The sequence below is a fragment of the Salmo trutta genome, chromosome 22, assembly GCF_901001165.1.
Source record: "Salmo trutta chromosome 22, fSalTru1.1, whole genome shotgun sequence".
Classification (NCBI taxonomy): Eukaryota; Metazoa; Chordata; class Actinopteri; order Salmoniformes; family Salmonidae; genus Salmo; species Salmo trutta.
Window position 1 is genome coordinate 29,258,084 of NC_042978.1, and position 13,369 is coordinate 29,271,452.

The 13,369-nt window shown below is 43.6% G+C and overlaps 1 protein-coding gene across 3 annotated transcripts in view; it reads right to left on the bottom strand.

Moving 5' to 3' along the window:
* Positions 1-450: 450 nt before the first annotated feature.
* LOC115158554 (discoidin domain-containing receptor 2) overlaps positions 451-13,369 on the bottom strand; it is a 60,317-nt gene continuing 47,398 nt past the window's right edge. The window contains exons 4-17 of one of the 3 annotated variants that reach the window (XM_029707652.1): positions 11,630-11,861; positions 11,272-11,419; positions 11,032-11,134; positions 9,981-10,164; positions 9,284-9,524; positions 9,094-9,165; positions 8,796-8,908; positions 8,350-8,569; positions 7,937-8,175; positions 7,072-7,199; positions 6,677-6,874; positions 6,337-6,571; positions 3,124-3,273; positions 451-3,024 (exon numbers count right to left, since the gene is read on the bottom strand). In XM_029707652.1, the coding sequence (XP_029563512.1) occupies positions 2,893-3,024; positions 3,124-3,273; positions 6,337-6,571; positions 6,677-6,874; positions 7,072-7,199; positions 7,937-8,175; positions 8,350-8,569; positions 8,796-8,908; positions 9,094-9,165; positions 9,284-9,524; positions 9,981-10,164; positions 11,032-11,134; positions 11,272-11,419; positions 11,630-11,861 (2,395 nt within the window). In that variant the 3' untranslated portion in view covers positions 451-2,892. Of the gene's footprint in view, positions 3,025-3,123; positions 3,274-6,336; positions 6,572-6,676; positions 6,875-7,071; positions 7,200-7,936; positions 8,176-8,349; positions 8,570-8,795; positions 8,933-9,093; positions 9,166-9,283; positions 9,525-9,980; positions 10,165-11,031; positions 11,135-11,271; positions 11,420-11,629; positions 11,862-13,369 lie in introns of all 3 variants that reach the window. The other 2 variants (XM_029707653.1, XM_029707651.1) reach the window with 2 other exon arrangements.

Consider the following 13,369-nt stretch of genomic DNA (forward strand, 5'->3'; position numbering starts at 1 on the left):
AATTTGCTTTTTGGTCTTAATTTAAGGTCATGGTTAGGCATAAGATTAAGGATACGGTTAGGTTTAAAATCACACTTTAAAGAAAATAAATTGTAGAAATAGGCGGGGTGGCTGTGGTAACTAGTGACGACGCTAATCTATTTACAGTAACAGCGCTGTCCATTAGTCTAGCGGAGAAAGAGAAAGTTGCAATAAACTGTAGAGTACGACGTCGAAATCAGACGACTTCCCCTTGCTAACACCGCATCCTGTGGTATGATTGGGCGACATCCTAGCCCCAGCCAATAGCGTTTAGACTACTGTCAGCCCAGATATAGGAAAATAAGAAATGGTTGAGTAGAAAATCCTGTCGAAGTCTGTCACATATTCATATCCTGAACTCTGTGATTTACATATATCCATTGGTCACATGAATGTATTCTTTATTGTAAATCAAAACAATAGACTATGCATCATTTAGGTGATTTGTTTTATTTCGTCTAACAAGTTATCACCATGACAAATCAGACAATTCAATGTTTTTATTGATAACCCCCCCCATTTGAGTACAAAGATCTTATAAAACTCAACTACTATTTAATTTCCTTGTGCACTGACACACTAATAACCTCTATACAACTTCATTACTATACAATAAGTATGCCCTCATTTGCATTATAGATGGAAAATCTGTAATAATACAATAATAAAGCATTCAAACAAGCTGAAACATTGAGATGCTGTGAACGGTCCCATTTTGGTCTTAAGGATATATATCAATGCATGCCTCATCCATACTACTGACTATCAAATCATTACTATGACTACAATATATGTACAAATATACTTCCCACAGGGCAATATAAAGTCAGTTCATGGTCAGGAGAGAATCAGAAAATGATAAATGAAATACAGAAATAAAACATTAACTGACTTTTTACATATTTCCTGTATATAGTACGCTTACTTGATAGTGTAGTTCATAATTCCTATTCTTATTTCTCGTGTTTTTTTCTATTAATACGTTGTTATTGAAAGACCATTGTTGGGTTTTGAGTTAGCAAGAAAAGCATTTCACTGTGCTTGTGCATGTGACATTAAAACTTAAAGTGTTTGATTTGGGTCTCAGCCTATAACTGTACACAACCTATAAAGATGGCCCATAATGACACATAATGACACCAGAATGTGAATAATAAGGTCCAGGGGCGAAGGTTGCTGATAAGGAGAAGGCCCCTGAGTAAAGTTGCACCTGTGTGTGATTGTAGGAAGCAGGACATCAAAACTAAGCCTGTAGACCATGAAGACTGGAGACAGGTTGATAACATATTGAAGTCATTTAGGGTTCAAACCTAAAGCTAATGGTGAAAGAATTGCATAATCATAATAGCTACTATAGTAACGGTCTTGTTGTACAACAACTGTCCTTGTGTGCAGTTGAGATTGTCTGAAATCATTCTGACTGATTATCAACCTTAACTCTATTCAGAAACCCTCTAATCACCGTTCAGCTCTCACTCTCTTTCAACAGAGATACATCATAAACAGTTGTTTTCCTGTTCAGAACAACTGTGCATTTTAACACGTTCAATACAACACAATGATAGCTTAGAAAATTTGTTGTATAAAGGTAGCAAACACACTAACCATTTAAAAAATCTTTCTCTCTAGAAGCATTGTTTCCTACAATTCCCTTTCCAAAGACCCATCAGAACTTAGTTAGCACATCCTCTCCCCTCCAGTCTGGATCCTGATTAGCACCATAATCTGATCATTATGGACCGAACATGGACCAGCACTAATGCAGCTTATTTATAATCTGCTCAGTGTGGACTGAACATGGACCAGCAGTAATGCAGCTGATCTACGATCTGATTTGGACAGTGATTTGGTCACAAATATGAATGAGAACCAACGTTTGTCCACCCCACATTCAACAAAGCCAACTGTCATTTTCTGAAACTACTCTCGACTGAGATGTTCAACGAAATACAAAACTACAAAACTGAATCTAGAAAATTGCACAACGTACAACTTTGTACAAATGTTCCCATGCAAAAAGAAGCTGATCAGTACCCAAATATATAAACAGAAAGCAAACTGAAATATAAACAATACATATAAATATCAATACAAAATTTTACTATTTGAGATTTAACAAGATCTATTGAAGTACATACACACCAATGTCTTTGAGCACTCTTGGTCAAATATCACTGGCAGACACTGTGGCAAAGTGTACTGCCAGAGAGTACTATAGCTGAGATATGGTCGAATGATGGTTATTGCCTATGTTATGAATTTGTTCATCACTTGTAACTCTTTACTCAAAGCCAACAGATTAGATATGTTATATCTATATGACACATTGTCAACAGATTCAAAATTGGTGATAGTAAGTCAGGATCATGTAAAGAGTCATAATGCATTGACTACATTACCATTATCCCTGTTAGCTCTAAGCAAAGTGTACAAAGAAACGGTCAGAGTGACTGAGATGAATAACCTTGCAAAAGAAAAATATTAATGTATCAAAATTCTCCAAACTGAACACTGATGGTTTGCTTAATGAAGACATCTGATTTACATTCAAGCAGTCTTCTTAAAGAAAACACAATTGAATTCATAGACGTGGCATTACATTACACTGCATTAAACAAGGTGGAAACTTTATACTTATTTCTAGCACCATTTGGAATAAATGATACATTTTAAAAAGTGCAGAACTTTCATTGCTAGATTTCACTTTTACTTCTCTAGCTGAGACAACGGACAGCCATTCGTAATTTTTCTGTGCATCAAAAGTTGAACCGAGTTGACCTTTTGACTTATAGACCGATGCTTGTGTTGTTGATGCGTTTCATCCGTCTGTCTGTTTGTCTGTGTGTGTGTGCTGGCCCAGGGGTTCGGGCCCTAAGCTTGGCTTTCCAGCAGCACTCGGTGAATCTCCTGGAAGGAAGGCCTCTCCTTGGTGTTCCTTCTCCAACAACACAGCATGATCTTATACAAAGAGTCAGGACACAGCACTGGCTGGGGCAGGTAGATCTACAACATATAGACAAGACAATCAGGTACAATAAAGTAGAACATAGGCAGATAGATCTGCAGCAAAAGGGAGTGAGTCAGTTTGAGTGTGTCTCTCACCTGTCGTTTCTGGTCCCTGAAGAACTCCCCAGTGTTCTCTATGACCTGTTCATCAGTCAGCTGGGAGTAAGGCTGCTCCTTACAGAAGGTCAGGGTCTCCCACAGCGTCACCCCAAACGCCCACACATCACTGGCTGTGGTGAACTTACCCTGGGAGTGAAGAGGCAGAACAACAGACATTAGGCTACATAAGTTATTGAGTTTAGATGATTTGTAGGGGCTTAAAAAGGGGATAGTTCAACTGATAACCAAAGCCCTCATTCACAGGCCCATTACAGTAAACATGCACTGAGTATATCAAACATTAGGAGCGCCCCCCCTTCGCCCTCAGAACAGCCTAAATTTGTCAGAGCATGGACTCTACAAGGTGTCAAAAGCAGTCTAAAGGGATGCTGGCTTATGTTGACTCCAATGCTTCCCACAGTTGTCAAGTTGGCTGGATGTCCTTTGGGTGGTGGACTATTCTTGATACACACAGGAAACTGTTGAGTGTGAAAAACCCAGAAGCGTTGCAGTTCTTGACACAAACCGGTGCCCCTGACACCTACTACCAAAAAAGCACTCAAATCTTTTGTCTTGCCCATTCACCTTCTGAATGTCACGCATACACAATCCATGTCTCAATTGTCTCAAGGCTTAAAATTCCTTCTTCAACCTGTCTCCTCCCTTCATCTACACTGATTGAAGTGGAAAAAACAGACTCTATTGGTTACACAGACTTTTGGCCTCCCATCCTATTCTAACCACCTCTCGCCGGCTTAGTATTCATGTTACCTGATGAAATTGCTGTACAATATGATCTTATTGCCATCTAATGCACATTCAAAAGTCATAAATCAGCACTGCAGAGCTCTTCCTGTCCTATGCCGTGCCTTGATTGAAGATATCTGGAAATGTGCATGTACACCGTGGCCCATCTACTGTTGCTAGCCTCAATTCTGACTTGTGGTCTAATATCTGCTTCACTGATTTCTGCTCTCATAAAAGCCTGGGTTTTCTGCATGATAACACTAGAAGCTTATTACCTAAAATGGATCAATTGAAAGTGTGGGTTCACAGCTCCAATCCAGATTTTATTTTACCTTTATTTAACTAGGCAAGTCAGTTAAGAACAAATTCTTATTTTCAATGACGGCCTAGGAACAGTGGGTTAACTGCCTTGTTCAGGGGCAGAACAACAGATGTGTACCTTGTCAGCTCGGGGATTCAAACTTGCAGCCTTTCGGTTACTAGTACAACACTCTAACCACTAGGCTACCCTGCCACCCCCAGATGTGTTGATCATTACAGAGACGTGGTTAAGGAAGAGTGTTTTGAATACTGATGTTAACCTTTCTGGTTCTAACCTTGTTCTGCAAGACAGATCTTCCAAAGGTGGGGGAGTGGCAATCTTTACCAAGGATCACCTTCAGTGCTCGGTTGTCTCCCCCAAGTCTGTCCCCAAACAATTTTGATTTGCTGGTTTTAAGTATTAAACATTCAAATAGCTCTTTGTTGACTGTTGCTGGGTGCTATCGTCCACCATCAGCACCGGCCTGTACCCTACCTGCCCTATGCTCTCTCCTGGCCCCTTACACTAAGTCTGAATTTGTCCTGCTAGGTGACCTAAACTGGGACATGCTTAAACCACCTGACCAAGTCCTAAAGCAATGGGACTCCCTAAATCTTTCTTTAATGAGCAAGTGTTCCTTCATGACCTGGCCTCTGTAAATTGGTATAGAATCAGCTTGATCCCCTCTGTTTAAGACGCTTGGACCTTCTTTTTTGATATTTTCAGCGGTATTGTTAACAAAGAGGCTCCCATAAAGAAAATGAGAATTAAAAACAAGTTCAGCCCCTGGTTCGACCGGGATCTTGCAGAGTTACTCCACCTCAAGAATTGCTTTTGGTGAAAGGCTCGGCACACGCATACTCAGGCTGTCTGGCTATCGTTCAGGCAAATGAGAAATAAGTGCACTCAGGCTATCCGGAAGGCCAAAGTGAGTTACTTTAAGGAGCAGTTCTCTCTCTGTGGGTGATACAGTCTTATACTCAGCTGACCCCTCCCCGGATTTTGTGTAAAACGCACTGCAACAAAGCTTTCTTAGTGTCCAACAAGCTTTCTCTGCCCTTAATGCCCTTAACCTTGTTCTGAACACCTCCAAAACAAATGTCATGTAAGAAGAATGCCCCTCTCCCCACTGGTATGATTACTACCTCTGAGGGTTTAGAGCTTGAGGTAGTCACCTCATACTTGGGAGTATGGCTAGACAGTGCACTATCCTTCTGTCAGCATATATCGAAGCTGCAGGCTAAAGTTAAATCTAGACTTGATTTTCCTCTATCGTAATCGCTCTTCTTCCACCCCAGCTGCCAAACTAATCCTGATTCAGATGACCATCCTAACCATGATAGATTACGGAGACGTAATTTATAAATCGTCAGGAAAGGGTGCTCTCGAGCGGCTAGATGTTCTTTACCATTCGGCCATAAGATTTGCCACCAATGTTCCTTATAGGACACGTCACTGCACTTTATACTCCTCTGTAAACTGGTCATCTCTGTATACCCGTCTCTGTAGACTCACTGGTTGATGCTTATTTATAAAACCCTTTTAGATAGGGGGAGGCCTGAGATATTTACTGCAGCCCTCATCCTGGGTCGCTCCTCTTTTTAGTTCGCTGCAGCTAGCGACTGGAACGACCTGCAACAAACACTCAAACTGGACATTTTTATCTCAATCTCTCCATTCAAAGACTCAATCGTGGACACTCTTACTGACAGTTGTGGCTGCTTTGCGTGCTGTATTGTTGTCTCTACCTTCTTGCCCTTGTCTGTGCCAAATAATGCTTGTACCATGTTTTGTTGTGCTGCTGCCATGTTTTATTGCTACCATGTTGTTGTCATGTTGTGTTGCTACCATACTCTGTTGTCATGTGTTGCTGCCATGCTATGTTCTTGTCTTAGGTCTCTTTTATGTAGTGTTGTCTCTCTTGTTGTGATGTGTGTTTTATATATATATTTTTTAATCCCAGCCCCTGTCCCTGCAGGAATCTTTTTGCCTTTTGGTAGGCCATCATTGTAAATAAGAATTTGTTCTTAACTGACTTTCCTAGTTAAATAAAGAAAGAAAAAAAAGTGAACTAAGGTATCTATTCCACGTAAGACCACCAGGGGGCCACCACGTCTCACCAGCTTCTCCCTCCCTCCCTCTCTCTCTCCCTCAGTCCTCACCAGCAGTATGCTCTCCCAGGACATCCATCGTATGGGCAGCACAGCCCGACCCTGGATGCGGTAGTAGTCTCCACTGTACAGGTTCCTGCTCATGCCAAAGTCAGCAATCTTGATGGTGTAGTTCTTCCCCACCAGACAGTTCCTCGTGGCCAGGTCTCTGTGGACAAAGTTAAGCGAGGAGAGGTACCTCATCCCTGAGGCAATCTGAGTGGCCATGTAGCGCAGGTCACTGTAGCTGGAGCAGAGGAAAGGCAGAGATGGAGAGAGAGTCAGCACCAGGAGAGGTGAAGAGATATACAGGATTACACACACACCCCAGCCTCCATCCCCTTATCCCTACCCGACAGTGGTTACGTTGCTGATGAGTGCTATCTGTCCCTCAGGTTCATGGCGGGACAGGAACTGGTTGAGGTCACCGTTCTCCATGTACTCTGTGATCATGCAGAGGGGGTCGCTGCAGATACACACGGCCAGCAGACGGATGATGTTGGGGTCCTTCAGACGTGACATGATCTTAATCTCCTTCAGGAAGTCATTCCTGATTATAACAGAGGTTAGAGGTCAGTAGGGAGACTGTGAGAGCTTTGAATGATAAATAGGAATTAATCCCAAAACACACACATAAATCATGTGCTTGAAGAATCTCTCAAAACATGTCTACGTGGTAAATACATTTGGTAGCAGCATTATCAGACATTCACTGTGTTCTCTAATCAGGAGTGTGCTTTCCCTCACCTGGCGTTTTTGTTAGCATCTGCTCTGAGCATCTTAACAGCAACCAGTACTGGGTGGTTGTCACTAATGTTGAAGGAGAAATCCTCATCTATAAACTCCTTCATGCCCTCTGCCTCACACAAGTGGACCTGTAGGGAGACGGAACATGGAGACTCTGATCAACACACTACATCTAGTGGTCACTAACGATGGTTCTAAAGAGCCTGGAGACTCTGATCAACACACTACATCTAGTGGTCACTAACGATGGTTCTAAAGAGCCTGGAGACTCTGATCAACACACTACATCTAGTGGTCACTAACGATGGTTCCAAAGAGCCTGGAGACTCTGATCAACACACTACATCTAGTGGTCACTAACGATGGTTCTAAAGAGCCTGGAGACTCTGATCAACACACTACATCTAGTGGTCACTAACAAGGGTTCTAAAGAGCCTGGAGACTCTGATCAACACACTACATCTAGTGGTCACTAATGATGGTTCTAATGATGGTTCTGAAGAGCCTGGAGACTCTGATCAACACATAACATCTAGTGGTCACTAATGATGGTTCTAACGATGGTTCTGAAGAGCCTGGAGACTCTGATCAACACACGACATCTAGTGGTCACTAACGATGGTTCTAACGATGGTTCTGAAGAGCCTGGAGACTCTGATCAACACACGACATCTAGTGGTCACTTACGATGGTTCTAAAGAGCCACAAAAGTTGTGCAAGCTTTTTCTTCAGCCTAAATCACCAGATTAATCTAATTAATGAACCTGATCAATATTGTTAATCTCAGAAGTGCATAAGAAATGAGTTGAATGAATGTAAATCAAACATGGCATTGATTACTATGTAATGTCCAGAGAGCACAAACCTCTCCAAACTGTCCCTCGCCCAGCTTCTCTTTGAAGGTGAGCAGTTTCCTGGGGAACTCTTCCACCGCCACGTCCTTCCCTGACAGCAGGTCCATGGTTAAAGCAGGGACCGCGTACGTGTTGCCCCCGGTTACGCCCTGCAGGTTGACGATGTCTGCCTCGGCATAGTGAGGGACTCCGTCCTGGGCAACTGTTGCAGTGGGAGCCTTGGAGGCTGTCACTGCTGTGCTGGTCAAAGCTGATACCAGAGAAAAGAGTTGAAGGTAGATACAGCAATATGACATCATCATACACAATGGGGTGACTTCATGCTTACAGAATGAGCAGACATCATTTTTCAACCTCCTTAAGTCAACTCTCTCATGTCTTTTCTGGTCATATAAACTCTGCCTTGTGTGTCTGGTCTACTCACCGGCATCCTCGGAGGTGTGGGAGAACTCAGGTAGCATGCGTATGAGTCGTGAGGGTTCCTGGTAGTCAGGGCCCAGGGGGAAGATATGCTCGTAGGTGGAGCTAGACTCCTGCTCGCTTGGTGCTGACGATGATGTCGGGTTGTTGTGGCTGTAGGCGAACGTCTCGCTCTGTAGTGACAGACTAGCAGTTAGTTCATCGTCCAGCATCCGCCGCGAGGCCTAGAATAAAGGATGCTGGGGTAAAGAGACACATCTGACCAGCCTTGATTGATCAACACATGGTAGGATTTATTTACCCAACTTGTACTAATATTTTACATTTCCGGATAGTAACAAACAGTCACAATAACTAACGTTCACAATTCAGAGAAATGGAGCATCAAAATGCTTTTTGACTCAGGCAAAACTAATTTGTATCTGTGTGTGACCAGGTGGCATCTCTCACCTTCTCCAGCATTTTCTGCCAGACCTGCCTCCAGAGGATGATGACAATGATGGCGACAAGGATAAGAATGATGGCCACCAGGCAGACAATCAGAATTCTGGTGTTGCTGTCATCTATTTTGTGGGTGGGGTCATCCCCTGGGGAGGGGATAGAGGAAGACATCATTTGATTGGATTACATAATTAAAGCAGGAAATGCTTTGCACAAAATGCATTGCTCACGGATGGGAGTGTATGTTAAAAAAGGTAAAAACTGTTACAGCTTGTGTTTGTGTGATGCATGTGGAGTGGGAACTGACCTGGTTGAGTGCTAGTGGGGGGGCTGCTGCCAGTCTTGGGGGGAGCCAGGGTAGTGTTGTACATGGCTGTGTCTGGAAGAGCAGAGACAGACAAGAACAGATAATAGTTTACAGATACATATTGAAAGGGGTGTTCTCTATACATGAGTTGGAGGTGATCTGAGATGTGTGTACCGGTACACATGTTTACCTGACTGGAAGGTGATTTCGCTAAACATCATCCAGGCTTCAGCGAAGTAGAACTGGCACTTGATTGCGCTGGCCATATGATTGGCCAGAGAGATGGTGACGAAGCGGGCGCTGAGATTGACGTTATCCACCACGGGACTAAAGGAAAGGGGCGTGGCCTCCCAGTCAGCCTCAGAACGGAAGTAACACACCACCTGGCGGAACGCCTTGACATGCTTCATGAACATGTTGTTACAGTGCACCTAGAAAGAGAGAGACAGAAAGAGAGAGGGGAGAGCAAGAGGGGTATATGTTGTTACAGTGAAACAGGTTATTACAGTCAACCTGCAGGAAAAACGTTTTCGGGAGATGGAAATAGGGTCAAGAAGCTGAAAGATTTAGAAATGCAATGCCTGTTATTTGGGAGGTGGTGAACACATGAAATACCAGCTGGAGTAGCAAGAAATGGGGCTCCCGAGTGGTGCAGCGGTCTAAGATACTACACCTCAATGCTAGAGGCGTCACTACAGACCCTGGTTCGATTCCAGTCTGTACCACAACCGGCACAATTGGCCCACTGTCGTCCGGTTTAGGGTTTGGCTGGGGTAGGCCGTCATTGTATATAAGAATTTGTTCTTAACTGACTTGCCTAGTTAAATAAATAAAGGTTAAATAAAAAAAAGAGGTTGTCTGCCTCCCCCCAATCCTTTCACACACACCTTCATGGTGGTGAAATTGCGAGTGCGGTCAAACTCGAACATGATCTCCACGTATCCATTGGGAAAGCTCTCATTGGTCCATCCCACGTAGTCGTAACCAGGCCACACATTGTAGACGTGGCTGTGGGTGAAGTCATCTAATCCACACATTCCATCAGTCAGCTGGCCTAGCCCCTCCGTCATACTGGGGATGGAGAAGGAAAAGGGGAGAGGAGATGAAGATAATGACTAGTTTCATGTTTAGTTACAAATATTTATTTACAATTCCAAATATTTATTTTGTGAGGAGGAAGGTGGAGAGAAACTATACCAGTATGTGTTTGTTCAACCTCTCTCCACCCACCACTAGTTGGTAGCATCATATTGTCCACCACCCTCAATATCTCATCTTGGCTGTGGTATCAAAACAGCCCTTTTCTCTTCTTGGACTACTTTAACAGACTCAAACTCAGAGAGCGAGAGGAGAAAGAAAGAGAGAGAGGGAGAGAGACTTCCTGACTACTATAGCAGAGACAAACTGACGGCAGTGTCATGGAGGATATTGTTCAGCACACAGTGACTCAAACACTAACACAGAAAGGAAGGATACCCACATAGTCATTTATGCTCCCAAGAAGTCAGGTTTAATTCCAAAGGCACTTAATCAAACTCTCCCACGCGTTCATGGATCAGAAGCCATCCGTGGGTGTAATTGTTTGTGTGTGTGTGTTCCTAACACTCCATTGCATAACTGCACAGAGAAAAATTACGTGTGTGTGTGTGTGGCATAACCACAGTGACCCATGCCACGGTCTACATCCTGCCAGAACTATGGCAACCAGGCAACAACAGGGCCAGTGTGGAACCAAGGCTCAGAGGTTGGTGAAGGAAAGACAAAAGGAGGAGGAGGAAGAACAGAGAATGAGGTTGGATGAACCAAGAGAGGAGGGATGTATTGAGAGGCGGAATGAGAAGGAGAAAAAATAAGAACAAGGAGATGAAGGAAAAGAGAAAAGAGGAGCAGCAAGATGAGGAGGGAGGACGAGAAGGAAAAGGAGTTATGCACACCCACCTGTAGATGACGGCTCCATCATACACCGAGTCATTGAGGTGGACAGGCTGGCCCTCCAGACTCATCTGTTCTCCTGCTGGGGCGTTGTAGGACACCAGACCATCTGACATAGAGAGAGAAAGAGACTGCATTAGCCCACTGAGCTAAAGCCTAGGCAGTGAGTTTGCCCAACTCTGTCTACCTATGGCTCAGAGTAAGGAGCTCCTCCTCCTATCCCTTTCTCCTCTCCATCTATCTTACCAAGCCACTCACAGCCGTAGAGCTCTACCCTCATGCAGACGTTCATGGAGTGGTCTGAGACGGGCATGAACCTCACGAAGCGGGCGATGATCGGAGGCTCCAGGTCCTTCAGCACAATGTCATATGCATTCCTGTTTCCCTCTATCACCTACAGCCATGTCACACACAGATATTAATCAATCAACCAATTAGCCTAATTAATAAGAAATAAATCACACATTACAGTTCCCCTTAACCACCGAGAGTGACGTCACAAATCACCAATATTACCATTATCAATGTATTAACATTTTTATATTCCTGTCCTCCTTGTCCATCATTAATCATGTAAATCAATAACCAATAACTGCTTGATTACCTGTTTGCCCTGCCTGTTCCTCCAGGAAATCCAGCGGCTGCCGTCACGGCTATATTTAATCTTGTACATCTGGGCGAACTCGTTGCCGATGCCCCCTGCGTGGCGGCCCTGGGTGCCCACCAGGGTGATGAAGTGGAGGGAACGCAGGTCTATCTGGAGGAACTCCTTTAGACTGTCTGGTTCAACCGTTATCTCTGGACACCACGCACCATCACCCTCCTCAAAGTCTAATCTGAGGGTGGGAGATAAAGGGGTGGAGAGGATGGGACAGAGAGGAGCGGGTGGAGAGGGTGGGAGAGAGAGAGGAGGGGGTGGAAAGAGGAGAAGAGAGGGCAGGAGAGGGAGAGAACAGGAATAAAAAGGAGAGTAGAGAGAAAGGGAGGTGGTGAACACAGAGAGAAAGGGAGGAGGGAACAGAGAGAGAGAGAGAGATGGAGGGAAAGGGAAGAGAAAAGGGAGAGAGAGGTCAGTGGAAAGTGAGTGTGGTGGGTGGATGTCAGTTCATACAGTCTGTTAAACAAACACATTTGTCGTAAATTAATGTGAAAGTGTTCATGTAGGGTTGAGCTGGCAGGGGAGAGGGGAGGCTAGGCCAGAATAAAACTATGCTGTCCAGAACAGAACGTAGATTACATCATTATTCTAAAAATGAGAGCAGGCCACCCATTCTCCAACAAGCACACATGCACACGCACACACAATCACTCTCTATGTTTCTTATTTTTTTCTCTCGCTCTTTCTAGGCTTAACCATGTGTTTTTTTACACACAGAGAGCAGAAACTGATACCCAGTTAACTGAAAACACATACACAATCTTGAAAACTGTTTGTGAGTGTATATTAATGTGCATGAGTGTTTGTGTGTGTAGTTGTGGGGGAGCCTGCATGTGTCCAGTCCACAATCGAAATTGAGAGGTATTTATGGATGTATATGTGTGTTTGTGTGTGTCATTGGCGGCCGGTGCCACTTAAGATGAGGGAGGATGATTATTGTTGTTATGAGCATGGCCTTATTTCTATTACAGCATAATGGATGACTGTCATTCATATTCCATTCACCCAGATCAATGTAACATCAATAGGTTTAGGCTACTACATGATACTCTAATTTTCCCTATAGCCATTGTCATTAAACTTCTTATGGCTTGAGGGCGCTATTTTCACGTCCGGATGAAAAGTGTGCCCAAAGTATACTGCCTGCTACTCAGGCCCTGAAGCTAGGATGTGCATATAATTGGTAGATTTGGATAGAAAACACAAAGGTTTCTGAAACTGTTTGAATGATGTCTGTGAGTATAACAGAACTTATTTGGCAGGCGAAACCCCGAGGACAAACCATCCAGGATTTTTTTGCAGTTCCTATCGCTTCCACTGGATGTCAACAGTCTTTAGAAATTGGTTGATGTTTTCCTTTGTGTGATGAAGAAGTAGCCCTGTTCAGAATGAGGCTCGAGGGAAGTGTACTGTTTGATAGAAGCGCGTGACCTGAAAAGCACTCTCCACTTTGTTTTCCTCCGGTATTGAACGCAGTTTATCCCGTCTTAAATTTGATCGATTATTTACGTAAAAAAATACCTGAAGTTGTATTAGGAAAGTTGTTTGATATGTTTGGACAAAGATTACAGGTAACTTTTGTAGTCATGTTGCGCGAGTTGGAACCGGTGTTTTTCTGGATCAAACGCGCCAAATAAATGGACATTTTGGATATATAACGATGGAATTAATCGAACAAAAGGACCA